Source organism: Serpula lacrymans (assembly GCF_000218685.1).
Source record: "Serpula lacrymans var. lacrymans S7.9 unplaced genomic scaffold SERLAscaffold_3, whole genome shotgun sequence".
NCBI classification, from domain to species: domain Eukaryota; kingdom Fungi; phylum Basidiomycota; class Agaricomycetes; order Boletales; family Serpulaceae; genus Serpula; species Serpula lacrymans.
In genome coordinates, this window is record NW_006763292.1 from 261797 (window position 1) to 285885 (window position 24089).

General features: G+C 41.6%; 3 protein-coding genes across 3 annotated transcripts; 2 read left to right on the forward strand and 1 right to left on the reverse strand.

Moving 5' to 3' along the window:
• Positions 1–15839: 15839 nt before the first annotated feature.
• On the forward strand, positions 15840–16363 carry SERLADRAFT_434054 (uncharacterized protein; the record flags this gene model as incomplete). Its single annotated transcript, XM_007314331.1, has 2 exons — positions 15840–16192; positions 16246–16363. 2 exons carry the CDS (start codon positions 15840–15842, stop codon positions 16361–16363), a joined length of 471 nt encoding a protein of 156 aa, XP_007314393.1.
• A 2006-nt stretch (positions 16364–18369) lies between these two features.
• On the reverse strand, positions 18370–20504 carry SERLADRAFT_458623 (uncharacterized protein; the record flags this gene model as incomplete). The annotated part of the gene is made up of 9 exons (XM_007314332.1): positions 18370–18562; positions 18619–19031; positions 19085–19402; positions 19457–19593; positions 19646–19858; positions 19927–20021; positions 20078–20212; positions 20276–20340; positions 20429–20504. 8 exons carry the CDS (start codon positions 20307–20309, stop codon positions 18525–18527), a joined length of 1383 nt encoding a protein of 460 aa, XP_007314394.1.
• Positions 20505–23334: 2830 nt separating this feature from the next.
• Positions 23335–24089, forward strand: SERLADRAFT_434057 (uncharacterized protein; the record flags this gene model as incomplete). Its single annotated transcript, XM_007314333.1, has 3 exons — positions 23335–23589; positions 23642–23761; positions 23907–24089. 3 exons carry the CDS (start codon positions 23335–23337, stop codon positions 24087–24089), a joined length of 558 nt encoding a protein of 185 aa, XP_007314395.1.

Genomic DNA, 24089 nt, shown 5'->3' on the forward strand with positions numbered 1-24089 from the left:
TACAAGAATGACTGGTATGAAAGCCAGAGCTCCAGCTATTGCGAGAGAACTCTGAATGTTTTTAAAGAGCAATTCAGGTGGTTCAAAGTGGGCAAGGAGTTAGCTGTATATAAGGTGTACTAGTACTGTAAATATCCTGTCCCAATTAAATAATTATGCAATGTATTGCAGTGTACAATTGGGGTGTTTTACATCCCACTTGCCAGTGGTGATTATCATGGTATTAATATGGTGAGTCAAGGTAGAGTTTGCAGAACCAAGGTTGTCACCTGTGGTATGTAGCACACAATTGGGCTGTGAAACACCCCAATCACAATTGGTGGTGGTGGTGAGTTGGGTGTTACCAGTGTTGCAAAAGGAAAGTTGTTGCCTGTGGTATGTAGTGTATGATTGGGATGTGAAACACCCCAATTGCTGTTGGCGGAGGTGACAATAGAGAGATGCTAGTTAGGGGTTGTGGGGAAGTTGTTATAGACTCCTGGAAAATTGATATGCAATGGTGTTGTCTTTTCATACATAGGTTCATGTCTTGCCCTTTAAGGTCATTGCATGCAATGTGTAGCGTATGATTAAGGTGTAAAAATACCCCAATTGCAGTTGCTGACCATAATAGTGGGTGGTGGTGGTGGTAAGTTAGCAAGTTGAGATTTCAGGAATTGCCAGTGTGGTACTTGTATGTATCATGTGATCTTTGCATTGATGTTAATATCTTTCTACTATTCTTCCTAACCATCACGACCACCACTGATTGCCTAGCATTTATATTGTGCATAAATTCATATGCTCTCTTTTAGATATTGCCAGGAAAATTCCCGTTTACCAATGAATCAATCATCCCCTCCCAACACTCCAATGCTTTTCCCACTTCCAAACACTCTGATTTACCTAGGTCACCATCAACACCCTAATTTTGCATTTACACTGTGCATACACTGTATATGTTCTCAAGGGCCACTTAAGACATCCCCAGGAGAAATATTATGTGTTAAAATGATGACCAATGTTCATCCTGATCTACAGACACCATCTCACTCAAATCTGCTACCCAAAGATTATCAATTTCCAGCATGAATCACGTAAGTTTTAATTTTTTTAATCATTTCTTCTATTCAATGATACTAATATCTAAAGCAGATTCCAGGACAAACTAACCACCTGGCATTCACTGTGCATTTGGATGAGCAGCAAGGCATTTAAATATCACCTACTTCAGATATTTGTGACAACACCAACGAGATACAATCTTTGGGGCACTGGAGCACAACACAAACAACTCAATGGAGGAATAGGAAGTGTACAACCTATCAAAGGAGGGAGGTTATCTTCACTAACGTTGGTAGACACTAAGAGAGGATTCGCTGAGTCCTTCCCCATGTATTGCTCTAGTATATTATACCACAATACATGAGGTACTATACAGTTGGTAAATAAAGTTCAAAGTCCGATGTTTAGCATGTGACTATGAAAAGTCCGAAATGTAAAGTAAAGTAAATGGTCAAGTGATCAGCCACATGACTTAGAAAATGAAAGTAAAAGTACAGTAAAAGTAAAGTGTAAAATAGGTGCTAGTATCTGATATTTACCTCCACATTGCATTCACACCACTTGAAGTTGGTTTTAAGGGGCCATTGCTCAGTCAACTCTCCCTTCCTGCCCAAATCCCTTTGCAATATTTAAATGACCAGTACTACCTCAAAGAGGACTTACTCATGTTGTGGTTAAGACTGGAGGATGGAATAGTCTATGTCATTTGTTCTCTTGACTGCAAGTGGCCCATTTTATGGCCTCTCAAGGCCAAGGCCTTCCCTTACCCCCATATGTTCGGCTATCTTTGAGAACGCAAGATAGAGGAGGATACATGCAGAGCTATCCTGAAATCTTGCTTTGCTTTCCTGCCTTTGTTTAGCTTGTGCTCATTTGTTTTAGCTATAATGAGCAAAGGTTGCAATTTGCAAGATCCATTCCCTCCATGAACTCGTATGCTACAGGAACCTTGTGGAGTTTATCCAGAGTGGGTTAAAGGACTATGGGCTTCTGTTATAGGCAATTTCTCCAAGTCTGTCAAGTGCACTGGAATGTTCATCAGTGTTTGTGACCCCTGTTTGTGGACCAATGTAATATCAGTTATAATCAATGCGGGTGCTCCTGTATGGCTCTTTTGTGGGGTCTTTGGAAAGTTCCATGCTCATTTACCAATGCCCTGCTTCAAAAAGTATTTCCCCTCACAGTCCCAAGTACCAGACGCAAAAAAAAACAAGAAGCAGATGGAACAGGATATGCTCATGGAGGAACAGCTGGAAATGGAGACAAGGATGATATTTGAGGACGAGTATGCATGTGTTGGATCTGCACCTGGACCACTTTTACATCAACTAGAGAAAAGAAGCGATCATAGACCTGGAGAACATTGGATAGATTTTTTCTCCAGAAGGGATGAAGGGAATGCTGTTTTACGAGCTTGCAAATCAAGCTATAGCTGTCAGCAACATCTCATGAGAAAAGACAAACTGGCAGGCTTTTCTGTCCCAGAGACAAGAAAATGTCATGTTTATATATGGACATGGGAATATAACTGTAGATTGTACTGGGTGCAACAGCAGATGCCCTTCGACATTGTCCATTAGTGTTGGTCGTAAATACCTGACCAACACAAATACTACAATGATTTCTGACACTCCTGGGACATTTGCAGTGATTTTCAGTTGTACACAGAGAAAAACGAAGGTGTTGTAACGACCTAGAGTTTGTTACTCTGGCGCACAACTCAGACAAAGCTATAAAGGTAGTAAAAGGAGTGGTTACCCTTAGGATAGGACCAAATTAGTTGTGGGTAAACAACAAGAGGACTCGCTGAGGAGTCTCCTTGATCTATTGGGGTATATAAACTACTACAGCTTTGTTTGTACATGTGTACTGTACAGTTGATGGAGGTAGTGGCTGATGATATCATGGGGCACAGCCCATGTGACCAGCTCCATTGCGTGGGAAACTTGTATCTAAAAATAGAAAAGGCAGTGCAGCGTGAGAAGTGGAGTTTGAATAATAATGGAAAGTGCTGCATGGCACAGGATGTGAAAACTACAAAAAAAAGTTGAAGAGGAGAATGAAATTTAAAAGTCTGAAAATTGTGTTATTGTAACACTACCCCCCTTCTAAGGCTTGACTTCCAGGCGAGACCAAATATCAGAGGTAGTAGTGAAAATTTTGGGCATAGGTTGAAAAAGGGAATTAAAAAATGTTGAATCCATGCCTCTAAGCTTCCTAGGAGCCGAGGGATTCTTAGCATAAAATTCTTGAACAGAATCGCAGGAATTGTCCAGATGGGCTTCTGGTTCCCACATTCTGTCCTTGCCTCCATAGCCCTTCCATAGGACTAGGAACTCTAATTTTCCACGCTTCAAGCGTGTATCCACTACCCGTTTGACTTCATGTTCTTCTTCACCTTCCTGGGCGACTACCACCTGTCCGGGCCGGACTACACGCTGTCCCGCAAGCAGCCTTTTGTAGGGTTTCACACGGCTAATGTTGACCGTGGGTACTACCCTCATTCATTTTGGGAGTTCCAGCTCCACTGTGTTAGGTTTGACTTCCTTAATCTAGTAAGAGCCAATCCACTTTTCGGTCAGTTTTCTAGACTGCTGACCATTTAGTTTCAAGTGGTCAGTATCTAACCAGACCAGGTTGCCGACCTTGTGATCAGGGGCTTTAGAGTGTCTACGCTCTGCCCTATCTTCCATCTGCTCTGCAGTTTTGAATAGTGCCTTGCGCGTTTTGTCTAATACAGACTTCATGTCTTTTGCCATGTTCCCTGCAGCCTTGTTCTTGCTTTTACCAGGCTCTACACCCATTCTGGGGAGGTACAATCTTGTAACCTCGAATGGTGCTTTCCCTGTAGCTAAAGACTGTTTGATATTGTACAAGAACTGGGCTATTTTTAGCCACTTGGCCCAATCTGTCTGCTTGTCATTAATAAATATACGGAGGTATTGCTTCAATTCTTGATTGAGCCTCTCCATTTGTCCATCAGTCTGTGGATGGAGCACCATTGATAATGTAGGTTTGATGCCCAGCATGCAACAAAGATTGTTTTGCAAATTTGCTAGCAAATTGGGGTCCCCTATTAGAGATAACTGTTTCCAGTAACCCATGGGTGGACCATACAAAATTTTTCAATAAGTCTGCTGTACCAGTGGCTGTAATTGTTTTGTTGGTGGGAATGAATACTACTTCTTTGGAGAAGCGATCTACTACCACTATTACTGAATCATACCCATTTGATTTGGGTAGATCTGTCGTAAAGTCAACCGATATATCCTGCCAGGGACCAGCTGGTACCAAATTCAGCATGAGTTTACCGGCTGGCGGTTGATGTGAGTTCTTTGTCATGGCACATCTCAGACAGGATTTCACGTATTCCTGTAAGTCTTTGACCATGCCAGGCCACATGTAATTTCTGGAGATCAACTGCATAGTTTGTTGCCACCCAGGGTGCCCAGCCACTGGAGTGTTGTGATGTCTATCTATTGCCTTGATCCTTGCTGACTCAGGCACATAAATTTTGTCTTTATAATGGAAGAGCCCATTTTTCCATAAATAATGTGAATTGCCATCAAGGTGTGCCTTCTCTTCTGAGGAGATGTCTCTCTTGCAGACTTCTAGAAGATCGGAGTCTTGCCCGATTCAAATATTGGCAACCCTGGATTGATCTATCAGGGTGACACCTTTGTTGTCATCTTCAATGCCATTGGCATGATCCTTTCTTCTAGATAAAGTGTTTGCTTTCCTTATAGAAGCACCAGGCTTATGAATTAATTTATAATTAAACCTAGACAAGTACACCACATAGCGGGCTTGTCTTTGGTTCAAGTCATAAAATACTCCAGATTTTTATCATCGGTCCAAATTTCAAATTGGTGCCTAGCACCTTCCAAGTAGTGCCGCCAGTGCTCTAAAGCTTTAATGATAGCCAGCATCTCTTTATTGTAAATTTGATAGTTGCACTCTGTGGGCAACAAACTATGCGATAAATAGGCACAAGGCCTCCAAAGATTGTCAGGGCATTTAATTGATAGAACAGCCCCATTAGCAAAATCAGAAGAGTCATTTTCTAGCTGGAACTCTTTGTCTAACTTGGGAAATGCTAATATGGGCACTGTTGTAAATGCCTGTTTAAGCTTATCAAAAGCTTCTTGTCCTTTTGCACCCCAGTGCCAGATAATGTCCTTTTTAGTGAGATCGTTCAATGGTCTCATTATCTTTGCAAAATTTTCAACAAACCTTTGGTAGAAATTGCCTAAGCCAAGAAAGGCCCTAACTCTTTTGATGTGAGTAGGTTTGGGCCAATCCAAAATAGCTTGAACTTTCTCAGGATCCATCCTGATTCTGTTCTGGCCAATTATCATACCAAGGAAGTTTATTTCTTTTACTTTAAAGTTACATTTTTTGTGTTTGACAAATAGGTCCCATTCCTGTAAGCGTTGAAGGACTATTTGCATGATCCTGTCATGCTCAGCCTCATTGTCTGATTTTGTAAATATTAATAAATCGTCAATGTAAATGATGACGCAGTCCTCCATATCCGCAAAGATCTTGTTCATCATGCTCTGGAGGGTTGCTAGTGAATTGGTCAACCCAAAAAACATAACGAGGGGTTCAAAGGATTCTCGGTGGCACATAAATGCAGCTTTCTAGGCATTCTCCTCTTTGATTTGTACATTATTGTACCCCCATCTGAGATCCATCTTAGTTAAGATCTTGGCGCCAGCCAATTTATCTACTAGCTGACTGATCAAAGGCAACAAATACACATTTTGAACCGTGTACTCATTTAAGTAACAATAGTCCATAATCATGCGCTTCTTACCATCCTTTTTTGGAATGAAGAACACCGGGGACGTCATAGGGCTTTTAGAAGATCTGATGTAACCATTCCTAAGTTGTTCATATATGAAACTTGAAACCTTATCTCTTTCTGGAGCAGAGAGGGGAATCATGTGTCCTTTTATTGGTTTGAAGGTGTCCTTCAAATCTATAGCATGGGATCCCTCTATTTTTGGTGGATATCTATGTCCATCCTTGTTATCCTCCCTGCTGTCTCATTTACTTTTACCATTCTATCATTATTTTTATTGTTTTTCCCATCAAATGGTAAGTGGTCTTGTGAAATGATGGGCCAGCCTGAGGTTTGCCATCTCCTAAAACAGTATTTTCATAGGTGTGGGATGATTGCGAGTCTGGAATGAATCTCAAGTAGTGATATGGAATTCCTCTGTGATAATATCAAGGTTGGCCATCAGATCTTCATCATATTCTATATCTTCTTCATCTGATCTTCATACACACGTTCCTCTGGTGGGTTACTGTCAGCTTCTAATTCCCTTCTTTTACCCTTTTTGTACCATGAACAGCTCTTTGACATAGACAAATGAGCCATAACTCCTTGTGGTATGCTCAAGACTTTTCCACAGGCTGTGCAAGACCTTTCTGAGTGGTGAAGGACATGTCTATATAGCCTCGAAGTTCAGTGAATATATGAATATATATCTTTGGGAAACAGAATCACTTTATTATTAACCTGATTATTTGATAGCTTTGGCCAACATAACACAAAATCAACTGGACACATATCTAAATTAGGCAATGCATTTGGGTATAATGACCTCAGATATTTCAGCAACATAGTTCAACATACTTCATGATAGATGCATAAAAAGTGGCAAATGTGAAGGCAAAAACAAAATAATGTGAAAGCTAAACCCCAACACTGCATACCTTATTTTCCAGCATGAAATCTGGCCTTCTTGGCTGGGAGTTTATCTTGCACAACAAGGTTATTGACAAAGTGGTCATAACAATCATATGCAGTCTGGACCATAGCATCCCACATTTTGTCTAGCAAAAGGTTCCAGTCCACATCTAACACAGGATCAACCGAAACACGTTGACCAGGTTTGACAATTACCTCCAGGGCCATCAGGAAAAATCTAGCTGCCTTTTATAGCTATTATAGCCACCATAGTGCTATATAGGGAAAATAGTAGCTATAGTACGCCTAGACAAGTCCCTATCATATAGCGCTATATAACAGCACTATTTTGAGACATTTGCTATACCAGTTATGATAGCACCTCTGTAATACATGTACTATACCTCTACTATAACTGCTACCATAAAACATAAAAGCTATCACTACCATAAAATATTATTCCAGGGCATTTACATTATTTTTACTTGTATTATAATCAGAGGTCATATTCAGTAAAATCAACATATATTTCTAATATGGTAACATGACACATGTAATGATAAACTATCCTAACAAAGTTGAAACCATACCTTTAAATCAGATACTGTAAGTTATTCATACTATGTACAATACACCATGACTCAGTAATGTTATACAAATGCTACCATGAAATTACTCACCATAATTTCATGAATGGCTTGTGAGCTTTGCTTGATAACTCATCAAGTCTGTGCACCACAAAAACCCGATAAGTGACTACCACCAAGTATTAGATGGGTGAACTTACCTCTGCCTATTCACCAACAGCTCAGAAAAAATAAAAGTGGTTCTACATATACCAATAAATCACTGTAATGACAAAAAACATTAGTGGGGATAGCTAGGACTGATGAGTCCCATATATAAGAATTCTGGACACAAACTATACCTGAAGGTAGACTTGTGATGTGGTGGTTGAATATAATGGGGGCATTTATAGCGCTTATGCTAATGCAGATGGTGGCTGAGAATAAACAGAGCTTGTATTAGTAGCATACTACCACTAGGATCCCCACCTTTGCAACTATCACCATTGTCACTATCATCCTTGTCTTCTTCATCCTCATCTCTATTGTCTTTTTCCTCATTGATTCCCCGGCTCTTCTTCAAGGCCTGTACAAGTTGCACGTGTTCAGGTTGCATCTCAATGTCAATCACCCTGTAAAAAATGGCCTGAATAATCCCTTGAAGCTGGCCAGAAAGCATTTGGAGGTTTGTAGGATTTAGATTTGGGATAAATGGCTAAAAGAACTGGTTAATAAAGTGAAGTAACAGAGGCTAATATGTACAATTTTTACAGGATTTGCAAGTTTCTCATCATCCACAAAAGAAAGAGTACCTACACATATGACATACTTATAGCATACAGGTCACTTGATAAAAAGAGACATACCTTATTGCTACTTCAGTGTCATCAACAATGGATGAAATCTGTGCAAATAACTTCTGACTGAAGTCTTTGAAGATCTAACGGAGAATAACCTTATTGCTGTGGAAAAAAACAATAATAAACCTACAACAGGTGAGAAAGAGTCTTATGTGCATTGTCCCTGTGTAAAATTGTCTGCCGTGCTTGATGCAAACCCAACGGGTTCAAAGTACAGATTATGCAATTTGAAAAACGTCAAAATGGGGATTGTTCAGACTGTATCCATTGGCAGTGTAGGTGGAGCAGGCTGTACAACAGATTGAGCATAGAATGTATAGGCTAAATGACTATGATGAAAGAGTGGGTCAGATAGGAATGGTATTGAAAGTAGAAAGGTGAAGGTAATCAGGACCCAGCCACAATAATAACTCTACAACATGCTGCCACGGCATCAAGAAGAAGGAGGAGTCATGAAGCCTATGGATATTTGGTGGTAGTGTAATATAGATACATAGGTTTATTTACTTTAAATTAGGTTTACATTACTGGCACTTCACGTTCTATAAGGCCTTGTCATTTTTACCCACTTATCATGGGTAAAATCCTTTTTTTCCCGAGCTTTGAGACTTTTTGACTAGCTTATTTTCCTTTAAAAATAGGATTCAAGCTTTCATTGTGTCACATATACTCTGTAGCTCCAGCTTGGACTGGCTCAAACTAATCAAATCTATAAACCGTAAGCAAAAAGATAAAATTTGATTTATGGTGCATGTAAGGAATCTAATATATTGTAATTCACTACACAGTCCCTTCCAAGCTGCTGTCATCTGGTGATTTGGAACATGTATCCTTGTTCTCCCCCTCCCTATTTTCAGTCATCTCAGAGTTGCTGTTTGTACCATTGGCATCAGCATCTGCCTTGTATTCACAAGTATCTTCACCCTCCATCTCATCTCCATTGTTAACTTCCTTTCACACTTTGTAGCTCCAGTTTTAACCACCCATATTTAATTCAAGCTATAACTGTAAGCAAGTCACAAATGTGATTTACTGCACCAAAAAACTGATATATTGCAATATCTCAAACAGTCTCTTCCGAGCCATCATCATTTTGTGTAAAATCAATCATAATAGGTTCTACCTGCTGTGTGATTGTTCAAACACATTGGTGATAATGGAAGACTCTCTTAGTCATCACCAAACCCTGAGGGGACAGAGGACCAGCCTGCATTGTATCAGTGGAAAGCTGCCATGGGTTGGAAGGACTTACTGAGGAGCACCCGATGTCATGCACCAATGTTGATTGGTAGCATGGACAGGTGTCAATAACGAAGCGAATATTCAAAAAGACTTGCCTTTGCGCCACACAGGCACAGTGCCACGTGAAATAGCAATCCAGTCACACTCACCTTTGCTTTTCCATTCGGTACTTTCCGCATTTCCGCATTTCGGCAAATTTTCCCGTTGCCACTGGCTACACATTGCATTGCGCCCTCGTTTTTGTCGTTTCCTTCACTTCCCTTCCTTTGCCTAGCCCCACCATGGGCCCTTTCCTCTCTTTTTTATTCTCACCTGACGGTCGTTTCTGGATCCCCATTCTAATCCACCTTTTCATCACCTCCACCCTCCTCCTCCTCATCTTATTTGCACCCCCACCATTTCTGATGTCACCACTTCCTATCTGCTTTCGTCGCCAATCCGTTGACTACCACGTGCCACTGCTGATATCAGCAAAGCCCCGGCGGCCGGTTCAAATAGGGCAGCAGGTCCATCTTTATGATGTCGATCTACCATCATATACTATCGAAACATCGGTCGCTCATCTTGCCTGGTTGGAGCGTGGGTGGGTAGTTTTTGAGCTGGAGAAGGTTCATCCCCTTGCGTTGCCCATGTTCATTGCTGTCCCATTCACTTGGGTACACTTATCTTTTGTCCATTGTCTTTGCTACAGCTACACCTACCACATGCTGCCTGGGACTCACTTGTTCCAAATTGGGACTACTCCTCTCCCGCCCTTGTTTGACCAGGTGGTCCAACACAACCAGTCCATTGGTGAGGCCATGGAACTGTCGGATTTGGACTAGGTGGTGGACCAGTGGCTCCAGTTTCTTTTTTTTCAGCAGAACATATTAAGAACAAAGCTTGAAGGAAGTGTCTAGCCACTTGCTGAGAGCAATCAGGGACTGGAACTAGAGTCCAATGTGAGTAACTATATTATTAGAGAGTATGATAGGTATACAGTACCTAGAGTCCAATGTGAGTAACTAGAGAATAGGAAGCATTGGACTCTGCAGTACTGTCCGAAGTTTTGTAAACAAAGGTAAACAAAGCAGCCACAAAGGCGAAATAATAGAGAACACAATCAATAGTGAATGATAGAAGAATAGATAGAGAAAGGAATGAAAATATATAGGTAGCACAAAGGTGCAGAATCACCAAAACTAACAGAACATTCATTTACAGTGCGATTATTTTTGATTTTTGAATCATTTTTATGGACACATATTTTTTAGAATGCCTGACTGACAATAAAGGAACTGTGTTGATACTGATAGTGTTTTGCCTTGCCCTTTTTTTACCTGTATCTTCCCATGACATCATGATTTTCCTGCTCTCTTTTTGCTATCGGACTTTACTTTATGGCTGTACAAACCTGTGATATTACTCACAGCATTCATTGTTCTATCCCTTTCTTTTCCTTTTTTTGACAATCTTATCCTGTACTACCTATGCAGGATTTGTCAGCGTACATTCCTTCCTTCATGTTCTTTCTCATTCTTTTTGCATAGCTATACTGTGCATAGCCTACTTTTCTTTTACTATATAAACCCCTGTATTTTACCTTGTAAAGAACAAGAACTCAATTCCAGACTTCTTCTCTAATTTCAAGTTCACTACTCTGCTGCTTGTGATCCAGTGTGGTCACAACACTTCCCACTGCTACCACTGTCAACTGCTGTCATCGTCACTTCCCACTTTTGAAGTCATTGTCATCCCTTTTGATTAGACTCCTTCTGAGCACTACAGTTTGTGCATCAGGAGCCTGCTATCACTGGGAACCTCGTCATATTGTTGTTTTCAAACCTACCTTGTGCTACAATTAGCAAGGTAGTGCTCGTCTATACTCGCCACAAAGCCCCCATCTTTCTATATTCCAACTATCCCTTCTCCTCAAAACCCACACCCATACATCTCTGGGTTTTACTTTGAAGGATCCTCATACATACCACCCCACGAACAACCAGAGCACCCACTGTTCTAGGAGGCAAAGCCCATAAACAAGTTCCGTGGAATCTGGGAGGATTGTGTGTTAGTTTGTTTTTGTGTGTGGTTTTCTAACAACAGTTCTCATCATCGACACCGAGGATTATCAAATGACCCTTGATCATCTACATATAGTGGGACTGGAGGGGTGTTACCCTCTGAAAGGCAATCAGTCTCGGAACAGCTAACAAAAAGTTACAGCCTTACCACAAAGAGGGTATTTATTAAGCAAAAGCCCATTTTGGGAGTACATGCGTTCCATGCCAACTGAAGACTTGGTGAGTACCAAAAAAGTAAATTGATATCAATATTGATGAAGGTCCATCTCTCACCATAATAACCACAGGAACAAGCTTTGGAAGCAGCTATGTATTTGCCGGCAAATGATCCACCAGTAGCTACACCTATTGCTGTTTCTGTATATGCTCCCCTATCATTCAAGCCCATGGCACATAAGCAAGATGGACCCAGGTAGTTGTATTGTGCACATTGATCTATTATATCAGAGGGTGTTACCCTCTCGCCTGCTTCAGTCACAGGCCTGGATAAAGTCTACAAGGTAATATAGAGCACATAGTATCCCTTCAAGGCTCACCACAACCAAGGGCACAGATCACTGACCTCAGCATTGAAATGAGGAAATAGCCCATTTGAGAGGACTTCATGGTAACAAGTCCAATGAAGATAGGAGAATAGCGTAGGTCCCAGATTCTGAGTGTTTTGTGTGCTTGATGAATGTAGAGAGGTAGGAGTAGTTGATGTAGAGAGGTAGGAGTAGTTGATGTAGAAAGGTAGGAGTAGTTGTGAGTATAGACATGATGCAGGGGCAGTAATACTAGTGCCCTTAGCCTAATGCCTTTTATACTCATAGTGTGCTTCTCAGGTATTGACAACAAATGGGCATCAAAGCTAGCCAGTGAGCCACTGAGCCTTATTGTATATGAAGTTACTTACCACTTAGCTGCCAGAACTGACCATACTCAGCCACAGCCTTTAATACAGGTTTTTTCCAAGCTCAAGCATATATGTATATATGCAGCTATCAATGTATCAACTACATCTACAGCTAATTAATCCTGATGTTGATGTTTTATAATCACTTCTGCATGTATCTAGTTGTTTTTTAATTGGTTGGAACAACAGCAGATACACCGGCCACTTGGGCCAGGAAAAAGTAATCCTAATGTTCAAGTGATTTCCACAACTTTTAGGAAGAGGAAAGTGTACTCATTTATATTGGGTGAGATTTACTCAAAGTAGATGATCTGATGGGAGGAGTGAAATCACTATCACTTGAGCTGATTAGTATTCTAGTGATTTTCTCAACATTCAAGGTTAGGAAAAACTACCGGTATATATTAGGCAAATTTGACTTGAATTGGATGATCCCAGGAGTGAAATCACTATATCCTATACCAGGTAAACAAATTTCTTACATAGGCAATATCAATGTGTATAATATGTGAACATGCCTAGCAATCAGTGTATTTTTTACAGGTGAAACATAGTAGGAAAATAACCTTAAAAGGTAGTGCTATACATCATTGACCCAAAAATTGTGCATGAGGTGAATTTGGACATAAAATAGGCAATAATCACCTGATCCTGTCACCACAGAATCAGTTGATTATTGCATGATAGTGTTTATTTTCACTTGAAGACTTTGACTTTCTCCCTACTAAAACAGGTTTGGCCCAGGGTGATTATCACATGTCCTTGGTCTCACAGTGCGGTTACTCTTGAACTAAAAAAAAAGGAAGCTGCGCAGCGCAAGAAAGTTGAGCCTAATATGTACAAACATATACTTTGATCCCACAACTTGAACTGTATCTGCAGACCGTTGCTGAGGCTCAGATAGTTGACGAGCTACAAAATACAGCCTTTTAGACCTCAGCCAATTCATTTGGACACAATTAGTGTGGAGAGAAACACTGTTTGTATGCTTTTCTTTGTGATGTGCTTCACTGAGACAGTTCACAGACCCTCCAGATGACAAGTTGCAAGAAGCCTTTAAGCAGTATGCAAAAGAGAACAGTGGTTCAGGCCTGTTTGTTACAATACACAATGTTTGGACCTTTAAATTTCATTCCCCTATTTAACCCTCTTCTGTAGTTTTCACACACTGTGCCATGCGGCACTTTCCATTTTTTTGTTCAAACTCCACCTTCTCGTGCCGTGCTGCCTTTCTTCATTTTTAGATACAAGTATCTCATGCAGCGGAGCTGGTCACACAGGCTGTGCCCTATGACATCATCAGCCACTGCCTTCATCAACTGTATAGTATATATGTACAAACAACCTGTAGTAGTATATATACCCCAATAGATCAAGGAGACTCCTCAGCAAGTCCTCCTGTTGTTTACCCACAACAAACTTGGTCCTATCTAAAGGGTAACCACTCCCCTCACTTTTTTATAAGCATTGTCTGAGTTGTGCGCCAGAGTATACAAACTCTTGGTTGTAACACTATTAGCCATTCGGCAGATATCACGGCTGAATAAGGAGTTTGGCTTAGACATCTAGTAAGTGCTTAAACTTCTTAAGCTACCAAATTTGGTCAGTTTTCTTCAAGGAGAAACAAGCTATATCAACTTTGTGACAAGCCTGGAATTGAAAGTGTTCGTAAAAATGCAGCAGACCATGTTGACCAAGCACAGGTGTTTATTGACATCAAAAGGCATGACCTTGCCGGGAAATGGGGAGTAAACCAGATTTGTCAACAGCTTGCAAATCAAGGAATAATAACAAAATAGTGAGTTTTATACTATATTATTTTAAATTTACTATGTCTATTGATTCCCAGGAAAGATGTTCGACAAGTACTTCATGACCACTTTGATGAAGAGTTTGACAAGCGGTTAGTGGGATCAAAAAATGCTATTGGCCACATTCCACTCAATTGTCTTGGGCCATGGCATCATCAACACATGGATGGACATGATAAACTAGTGGAACAGACATTGAGGATGGGTGGTAAAGTATCTCTCCCCATATATTCATCAAAAGATCAATTTGTGTCATTTGTTCCTTATATGTGCGTCTTACCTAATGTTTACTGTGCAAAAACCATTGCACATGTATTTCTAGACATGGTAGAGATGTATGGATGTGGATATACTGGGTGTTACAGAAACATCAGCTAATACTTATATGCAGGCATTCCCCTCCAGTTAACAGCTGACAAAGGCTCAGAGGTTGGTGAAATGATTAGATCTCAAGAGACTCTTTGGTGAGATTGTAGCCCCTTGTATATAGCTAATGTTGATATTGCTGTACAGGCTCAATGCCGCTCCTGAATTTGCACTTGATTCTGGCCTACAGCGGTACAAGTTCAGAGCAAACATAACACACCTATTGAGGGTTTTTGGCACTGGAAATGGGCAGGTGAGGGGCATAGTATCCGGCACGTTATACTAATAGGCCAAAGTGAAGGAGTTTTTAATCCAAACAATGAGCTACATGTGTATATTTATAATCCATTAACCCTTAGAGTAAAATCATCATTTTCTAGCTGAGCTTTTAATTGGTTGTGGCTGCCTTTGGTTCAAGAAAAGCTGGATGACTTTCAGAAATATCAGAGTAATCACCATCTTTCTTCAGAGGAAAAAATGGTCCTGCCAAGTGGAACATCACCACAACACATGTGGCTTACACCGGACTTTGTTCAAGTCACTGCAAAGGATTGCTCAGTCACTGTCAATCTAGACCTGGTAAAACAACTACAAGAAAACCTTGGTGGTCAGGATTACTGAGAAGAAGCATTCTGTTTGTTGATGCTGAGTTTACAGCAATGGCAGATAATGTGCTAGCTGAGAAAATAGATGACAAAAATGCTGTTGTAACACCTATAGCAAACTTGTGGGCAAACTCTTGTACCTCGTTATATACACCTGTCCCAATATCGCATTCACTGTTCACCATCTAACCCCAAACCATGCTACTATGCTGCCTTATCCATAGGTAATACTGGGGCCATTTTTCTTTCAAAGGAAGCCTCTAATCACTCTTGTTCCAAGCACATAGACGTCAGATACCATCTCATTCACAAACATATCAATTCCGGCCTTTTCCTACCCTTATGGATTTCTACACAATTCAATGTTGCCAACAAAGCCTTGCTTCGGTGATCCTTCTTCCATCATTTGTCTGGACTTTCTCTGTTATCTTGTTGAGGGAGTGTGTTGAGTTCCAACTCAACACCAGCATATCTTTCATTCACACTCCGCTTGTTGGCATTCTCTATTAGTATTCTAGTCTGTATATAATGTGGTCTCCTTCATAGTTAAAACCTCAGTGTTTCTGTTCCCACTGGGGTATGTTTGTCTCTCGCTGTGTTTGTTGTGTCTGCGGTTGGAGATGTTTCTGTTCCTGCTACCAAAAGCAGCTGCTTGTTGGGAAGTACTTGATTCATACAGGTCCAAAATGTACCAGAAGGTACCACAGCTATGCTATTGCAAGCTAGACTGGTATGCCAACCATGTTGTGCCAATAAATTCCAAGAAGATGGCTGTCAAAAAAGAGGCTGTCCAAGCAGATACGTGTGAATATGTGGCTGTCCATAAGGACAACTACAAGCAGTCCCATCAAGATAATCCCCCAATATGCCCTGCCAAGCAAAAAAACAGTCCTTTAGCAAGCAAAGTGACAACATCAAGTGACGCTCAAGCCAGCACTTTAACTTCCCCAAATGAAATGGCCATTGAGTCTGGCACCACCAGGGTAGAACCTATCAGCTCAATCCAGAACATGGCTAATAACCCACCAAATGATCCATTGTAAGTGCTTCTGTGCTCTCCATCAGGAATATGCTAATTACCACACTGTCCAGGCTTGAAATTGTGCCCAGCAGACCAGATCATATTTATAACATAGTGGACTCACTACTTCCAGAAACTAATGTCCCTCTTATCAGCCTCCCCCAAACTGGTGTCTTGTGGAGCCTCTGATGACCTACTCCAACCGCTTACTGATGCAAGTCCACCTGCCAGTGCGCACTCTGGCAACACCACAATAACACTGGCTGTGGCAGATGCCATCCAAAGTACCCCCCATACCATACCCTCAGCAGTAATAGAGGCAGCATCTGTAGTCACTGCTTCTGAAAGATGAAACCAGCCCTCAGAGCCAGAATCAGCAGTGGCCTCAAACTTGGAAAAGGGGAGGGAAGTGTAGTAGGATGTGGCCTGGAAACTAATCAATATTTTCTATTTCACTCAATTTGCTGAGATTTATTTAGACTCGTGACCAGTACCAAAGACAAGCTCGGACTCAATAATCAATAAATTAGAAAAATTGTGAGCTTGTGAACGGACTGGTAAATGTGGACCATAACATGGCAGGTCACACATTTGTGACACAGGACTTAGCCAAATTTCAATGTTGTTAGCTTGTAGGTCGTGGTCACTCAGTAGAACTAGACAATTTTGGAGTGATAAAATCATCTGGTTACATTATTGGAGCCCTCAGCACTGTCATGAAACACCCCACCACTGTCAGAACCGTGACCTTACGGAGTGTTTGGAGTTACGGAGTACAGAGATGGAGTAGGGGCGTAACAAAGTACAAGGTGGGGAATTGGCTTAGCTCGTGCACTAGGCCCTTCTGCAGACCTTGGTCCCTAACTCGACAGACATGGACGGAGGAGAGTAGAGGATGACAAGGGAGCAGAGTCAAGATCCTTTGGAGAAGGATTGGAAAGACTTAGAAAGAGACTTGTAAAAAGGTGAGGGAATCTAGTTGATATTTGAACTGCAGGAACGAAGTACAGGAGCTACAACTTATATACTGTCGGAGGAGTAGGTGCTTGTAAGGAGTAATGTAGGTACGGAGTTCCATTGCGGACAATTATCTAGCGAGAGAGAAACATATGTGCAAGGAGCGTATCATAAGGTCTAAACTACAGAGTGCATGAGGAGTACGGGAATGTGCATAGGAGCATATCACAGACTAGAAGTCCGGTGCAGGAGTATCAGAACGAGAGTCTGGAGTACCATGTGGGGGTGGGGGTGGGGCTAAGCCGACTGGCAGGTCATGAGGGGCGTAATCCCGAGAATACCGAAGAATCAGGAGGTTCGGACTTGAGGAAATATCTCCTTCAGAGATGCCGGAGTACTGTTCTGATATGACAACCACCCTCATCTTCAGCATTCATATCAAATGATATATCTTCCGCCCTCTCAATGCTTAATGTTGGCTCAAAGCCTCCATCTTGTACCAAACATTCAAAATCACCTTCATCATCTTCAACCACAAGTTCATTCTCATCTTCGCTCCCTCCAGCAACCTGTTTGCACATCCCTTCACTATCAGCATGTCCTACAACATAGGTGTAATTCTTCCCCTCTGTTCTGCCAGATGATCACACCTCATAATTTATTGCTGACTAACCAACTTCACTAAAATTTTGCTAAGTCCCGACTCACATTTGGTGGGATGTCACGCGTCCTGTCAAAGGGAGGTCTGCGTGTACCAGCTGGTTCTAAACAGACTGCATCACTTCTAAAGGCAACCGTTGTGTGCTGCTTGTCCAGAGAACATACTGCAATGACACGAGCATGCGTTGCAACGCCTTTAGGGTGGTTGCTCGAAGACTTTGATGAATTCAAAGTTAGCCTATTTTTGACATATCGCTTCAATCTAATAACAGCCTGGGCTTGGTATCTTATTCGCTTCTCCGCTTACACGTGCACTCATGAGATCTTCTAGGCTATTTTTGAACACAGCGAACCTGCACTTACTCGATTGCCCATTTCGCTCTTCTTTGCTGATATGACGATACGGTCGACGTCTTTTTGCCTCATATTAGCTGCTACTGGCACAGGCTGGCGATTGGCCGTTCAAAATCCAAAGCGATACGGCTACCATGTGTGTGGTTGGTAGTGAGTATTGTGCTAGCTGCTTCTCAAACATACACGATGTCGATCGTTTCTCAGCTCACTTTTGTGTCAGGACTGGTTAGTTACGAGGCCAAGATTTATTCTACAGAAGTCTCATTTTTCTACCGAAATCAAGTCAAAACGGTGCACATGTTGCAAATTCACTCTGATCATACAGTTACTGTGACAATGATTACATGTATGAAAACGGCAGACCATCTCGCCCAAGCTTTTACTTCTTCTTTGCGGCCTTTTCCGCCGATTTTGTCACTGGAATAGCATGGTTAAACCGGTGAACACGGCCAATGGGAACATCAACTACGCACCTTTGCCAGAAGATTTGTCGGCTTTATCAACAGACTTAATAACACCGACTGCGACAGTCTGCCTCATATCACGAACGGCAAAGCGACCAAGAGGAGGGTATTCATTGTACGACTCCACACACATAGGTTTAGAGGGGATAAGCTTTACGATGCAGGCATCGCCAGACTTCACGAATTTCGGAGCCTGCTCCAAAGATTTACCACTTCGACGATCAATCTTTTCAATCAATTCGGCGAATTTGCACGCTATGTGCGCTGTGTGGCAATCTAAAACTGGCGCGTATCCAGCACCAATCTGGCCTGGGTGATTCAAAACGATAACCTGAGCATTGAATGATGCTGCTTCCTTGGCTGGGTCGTTCTTGGAGTCAGAAGCGACATTACCACGGCGAATATCCTTCACAGACACATTTCTTGACACTGTTGTCAGCTCTGCTGTGAACTAGTCATGGATAAAAACACATACTTTACGTTGAACCCTACGTTGTCTCCAGGGACACCTTCAACAAGCTGCTCGTGATGCATCTCAACAGACTTGACTTCCGTAGTCACGTTAGAAGGAGCGAAGGTAACAACCATGCCAGCCTTTATGACACCAGTTTCAACGCGACCAACTGGGACGGTTCCAATGCCGCCAATCTTGTATACGTCCTGAAGGGGAAGGCGAAGGGGCTTGTCTGAAGGACGGACGGGTGGCTCAATGGCGTCAATAGCATCCAAAAGAGTTTTGCCTTTCACAACGCCGCCCTTAGTCTCCTTGGTCCAACCTTTGTACCACGGCATACTACAGCATAATCATTAGTAAATGATGATATAAAAAAATTATTGACGTGAATACTTGGGAGACTCTTCCAACATGTTGTCACCATGCCACCCAGATATGGGGACAAAGGCGACAGCTTTCGGGTTGTAACCAACTTTCTTGATAAAAGTAGAGGTTTCCTTGATAATTTCATTGAAACGATCCTCGCTCCACTGGGTCATACGTTGTAATTGATGCGAGACCATACAAATAAGAATGACTGACCTTCGTAGTATCCATTTTATTGACAGCAACAATGAGTTGCCTAACACCCAAGGTAAACGCCAAAAGGGCGTGTTCACGAGTCTGCCCATCCTTCGAGATTCCAGCTTCAAATTCACCAGTACCGCCGGCAATGATAAGGATGGCACAGTCAGCCTGGGAGGTGCCAGTAATCATGTTCTTGATGAAATCGCGATGGCCTGGAGCATCGATTACCTAAAATTAATGAAGAAGGAAAAATATGTCGATGGGATTACATCAATCAATGTTAAACAACTACTTACTGTAACCATGAACTTGGGCGTTTCGAACTTCCACAATGCGATATCAATCGTGATACCCCGCTCACGTTCAGCCTTTAGCTTGTCTAATACCCACGCTACATGATGCATTCAGTAAAAAAGATCCCATTATCGATAGATCGATGATGCCCACCATATTTAAAAGAACCCTTGCCGAGTTCAGCCGCTTCTTTTTCGAACTTCTCGATAGTGCGCTTGTCAATTCCACCGCACTTGTAGATCAAGTGTCCAGTCGTCGTCGATTTCCCTGAATCAACGTGTCCGATCACTGCGACAGGTGAGATGACAACCCATTAGATTAAGACACAAATGAAGACATAAATCAACAAACCAACAACGTTAACGTGAGTTTTTTCCTTTCCCATTTGGCGAGCAAAGTCAGAAGATGTAAGTCAGCTACAATGACCAATTTGTGTCGAAAAGAATACATTAGATGATCAATTATGATCAGTCTTAGAATATAAGAACACGGTAAACCACTTACTGGAAAGCAGAGGGACGGATGTGGTGGTAAGGAAGAAAGGGAGATTGGAGATGTTTGGCGATAATTATACTACCTCGCACCGAAATTTTTTTATCGATCTGATGAACTGATTACGTTGTGACTCCGCTTCGGTTCCTGCCGTGGCGTTATCATTTGACCCGGCGGAGGAAAAGCGAAATTTTTGTCATTCACAACACCGGTACGTTCCGGAATATTGTAGAGTTACACCACTAACATCAGAAAATTGATGAAGGTACAACAAAGCTATATATGTTCTTATTTTGTGTTATCAAAACTGACATGTCTACATTGAGTATCATTCTGAGTTACCATAATACAATGGTCATTAAGTTCACAAAAATCTAGCACATCTTTCATGATTATTAGCTCTGGTAAAGTATGAGGAGCTATGTCATTTTGTAAATATGCACTACTTGGTCAGATCTAGCATTGTACTAAGATATGGTAGTCTATGTTAGCTATGTTATAGCCCACCAAGTCCACCATAATAAAACTAAGTGAAACTCAGCCGCTGCCCGAGAGGCTATAGAAACAACTTATTATTTACCTAAGTGAAACTACAATAGATGTTAGTTTAAGGTGATCTCTAATAAATGTAATGTAACATACCTCAGCCGCTGCCCGAGAGGCTATAGAAATGACTGAGGTATTCCTATACTAAACCCCCTACTACTTATAGTCAGAGGTGCTACTTGCTACAGTATAATGACTCCTAGGAGAACAATGGTTACTCCATGGAGTGGTGGCTATGCTCCATGGAGAACAATGGCTGCTTCGGCAGAGACTGGGTTTATCCGGTTTTGTCACTCCCACTCAAGTGCAACCGTAGTCCCATAGCTTTAGAGAATTTCCAGTGTTTTTTGTGAGTGAGGGGTTTAGTGAGAATGTCGGCAACCATATCTCCTGTAGGAACGTATCTGATTACTGCCTCTCCCTTTGATACTAAGTCATCTCGGATAAAATGATATTTCCGTTGAATGTGTTTTGTGCGAGCACGGAACTGTGGATCTCGTGTACGAATGATAGTTGCTTGATTGTCACAGTGCAATGTTGTAGGTCCATTTTGAGCATGTCCAATTTCTTCAAAAAATGTCCAAAGCCATGCAAGGTGTTGTCCAGCATTGCTCAATCCAATGTACTCTGACTCTGTGGAGGATAAAGCGACCATGCTTTGTCTTTTGCTTGTCCAGGAGATTGCTCCTTGGATGGTGATAAAGACAAACCCTGATGTTGATCGAGATGTGTCTGGGTCTCCAGACCAATCTGCATCTGAATATCCATAGAAATCCATGTCCATGGAGACATCTGTGCCATCATATCGTAGTTCCATGTCCCTGGTTGCTTTCAGATATCGGAGGACACATTTTGCAGCTTCCCAGTGATGGCTCCTTGGAGCTGAGCTATGCCTGCTTAGTATTCCAACAACGTAGGCAATGTCTGGGTGGGTTCCGAGCATGGCATACATAAGGGAGCCTACAATTGAGAGCCAACATGGATGTCCAAGAGGTTGCTGACTTTACCACAGATAATGCAACAGACATTGTCTGTGATAAATGTTATGTTACCTTTCTAAAAGGAACAGAGCTTTTTATACATGCATGACTGCAGGCAGGACAGGCCAGGAAAGTCACTCTGCAGCTTCTGCTGAGAATACCAAATCTGCAAATCTGTGTCTTGTCAGCTACCTACAACTATTTGCACAACTGAAGGTATTACTGTCAGTCCTTGCTATCCTAGTAACTGACTGTATTGTAGTGGCAAATGTCTGACAGCAAGTTGCTGCTGCTCAATGGCAAGGTGAGTTAGTGTATTTATAGTTATTAACCTTGCCAACATGTTGCTACAGGTCAATCACACCTAGTGTATATAGGGCATGACCAGGGAAAATCAAGCGCAAGTCTGCAAATGCCACCATCACCAGTGAAAGCAGGTAGTGCAAATGCTGTAAACTATAAACCATGGCTAGCTTGGAACAAAGTACCAACAGGTGGCCCAAGACTCTTGCACCAGGCCAACTTGCCACAGCTACTAGTATCCCAAAGTTTACAAATGGGTTGCTATGTCCTGGATATCAGGAAGCTCACAAAATGTATAATGAGATGTGAGAGTTTTTTGCAAGGCAAGCTTTTGCCACTAGCAATACTGAGCTTATATTCTCAAGAGTGACAATGATGTGGCTTAAGCCCGGTAACAGAAACCCATCTGTTGTGTCTGTGCGTAGCTCTGTTACAACTGGTGGCACTACCTACTTTAACCAATATTTTAGAACATCTCCAAGTCAATCAGTAACATTCCTGTGCATATTGGTGTTCAAGATCTTAAGCAAATCTGCTTCCTCATCTGCATCCCCTTTTCCATAAGTGGATAAAGGATATTTTACTGAATACAGACAATGTGCGCTTAAGGGATAAAGACTGGGTGTTACAATACACAATTTTTGGACCTTCAAATTTCATTCTCCACTTGAACTTTTTTTTTGTAGTTTTCACACACTATGCTATGCAGCACTTTCCATTTTATTCAAACTTCACTTTCTCACACTGCTGTGGCTACTGTTGGAAACCAACACTGGTACTATAATGTCCTTGTGTTATCTAGAGACCATACGGCAACAAAAGCTAGCTAGGATGAACAAGCTTTGCTTGTAATTTTGATTTTTGACTCATGCTAGAATGCCAAATTTGTGATGGTGATGTGATGGGACTTACTATTTTCAGCCACATCAGTGTGCGAGGGGATAGGATAGAGATGCGACAAGAATATCACTGATCTTTATCAATTTCTCTAGCTTTTGCACCAGTTTTAACCCTATGACTATGTCCTGATGTCTTTTTTCCAGGTCCAGAAAGAAACCATGCAAGTACAACCTCAGGAGTTGTGAGGATATGGCCAAGAAATCTGCTACTGCTATTACACTCCAGGCTGACACAGCCATCCAGAATACCAAAGTCAACCAATGGAAATGGACAACAAAAGATATAGAAACTCTCATTAGTTTTATTATAGAGCATGAATTGGAGGCTAAAGATAACTTCACATTCAAGCCTGCTATCTGGACTGGCACTGCAGTGGCAGTTGCTCAATGTTGGACTGTTGGGGCTGTCAAGATACCAAAGGCATGCAAGGCCAAGTGGAAAGATGTAAGTAATACTAATATCCAGATCAACTGATGTCTTAGCTGTTTTCCTCCAGCTAAAAACTGACCTCAAAGGTGTTCAACAGCTGTATAACCAGTCTGATTTTGTATTTTTATTGGAGCATGGGCTTGACTATGCTGCTGCAAATAGTGCTGTGATTGATACCTTCATTGCAGTAAGTCATTTATTACATTTTTGAACCGCTAATTTTTTCACCGTTGTGAAGGCTTTCCCCAAGTACCAATATTATTGATCTCAAAACTCAAGGATTGCCTCACTATGCAATGATGGACACTATCTGTCCTGCTCAAGTTCCAAAGGGCACCCATGTATTTTACGCCACACAAGCCACTGCTAGAGACCCCACTGGTAGAGTAGACAATAGTATATTGGATGACAATGATTTTGAGGAAGATGACACACCTGATAACAAAGATATTGATGATGAGCCAATGGATCTTGATTGGGATAGGCAGGAAATACCAATATCTGGTATTGGGTAA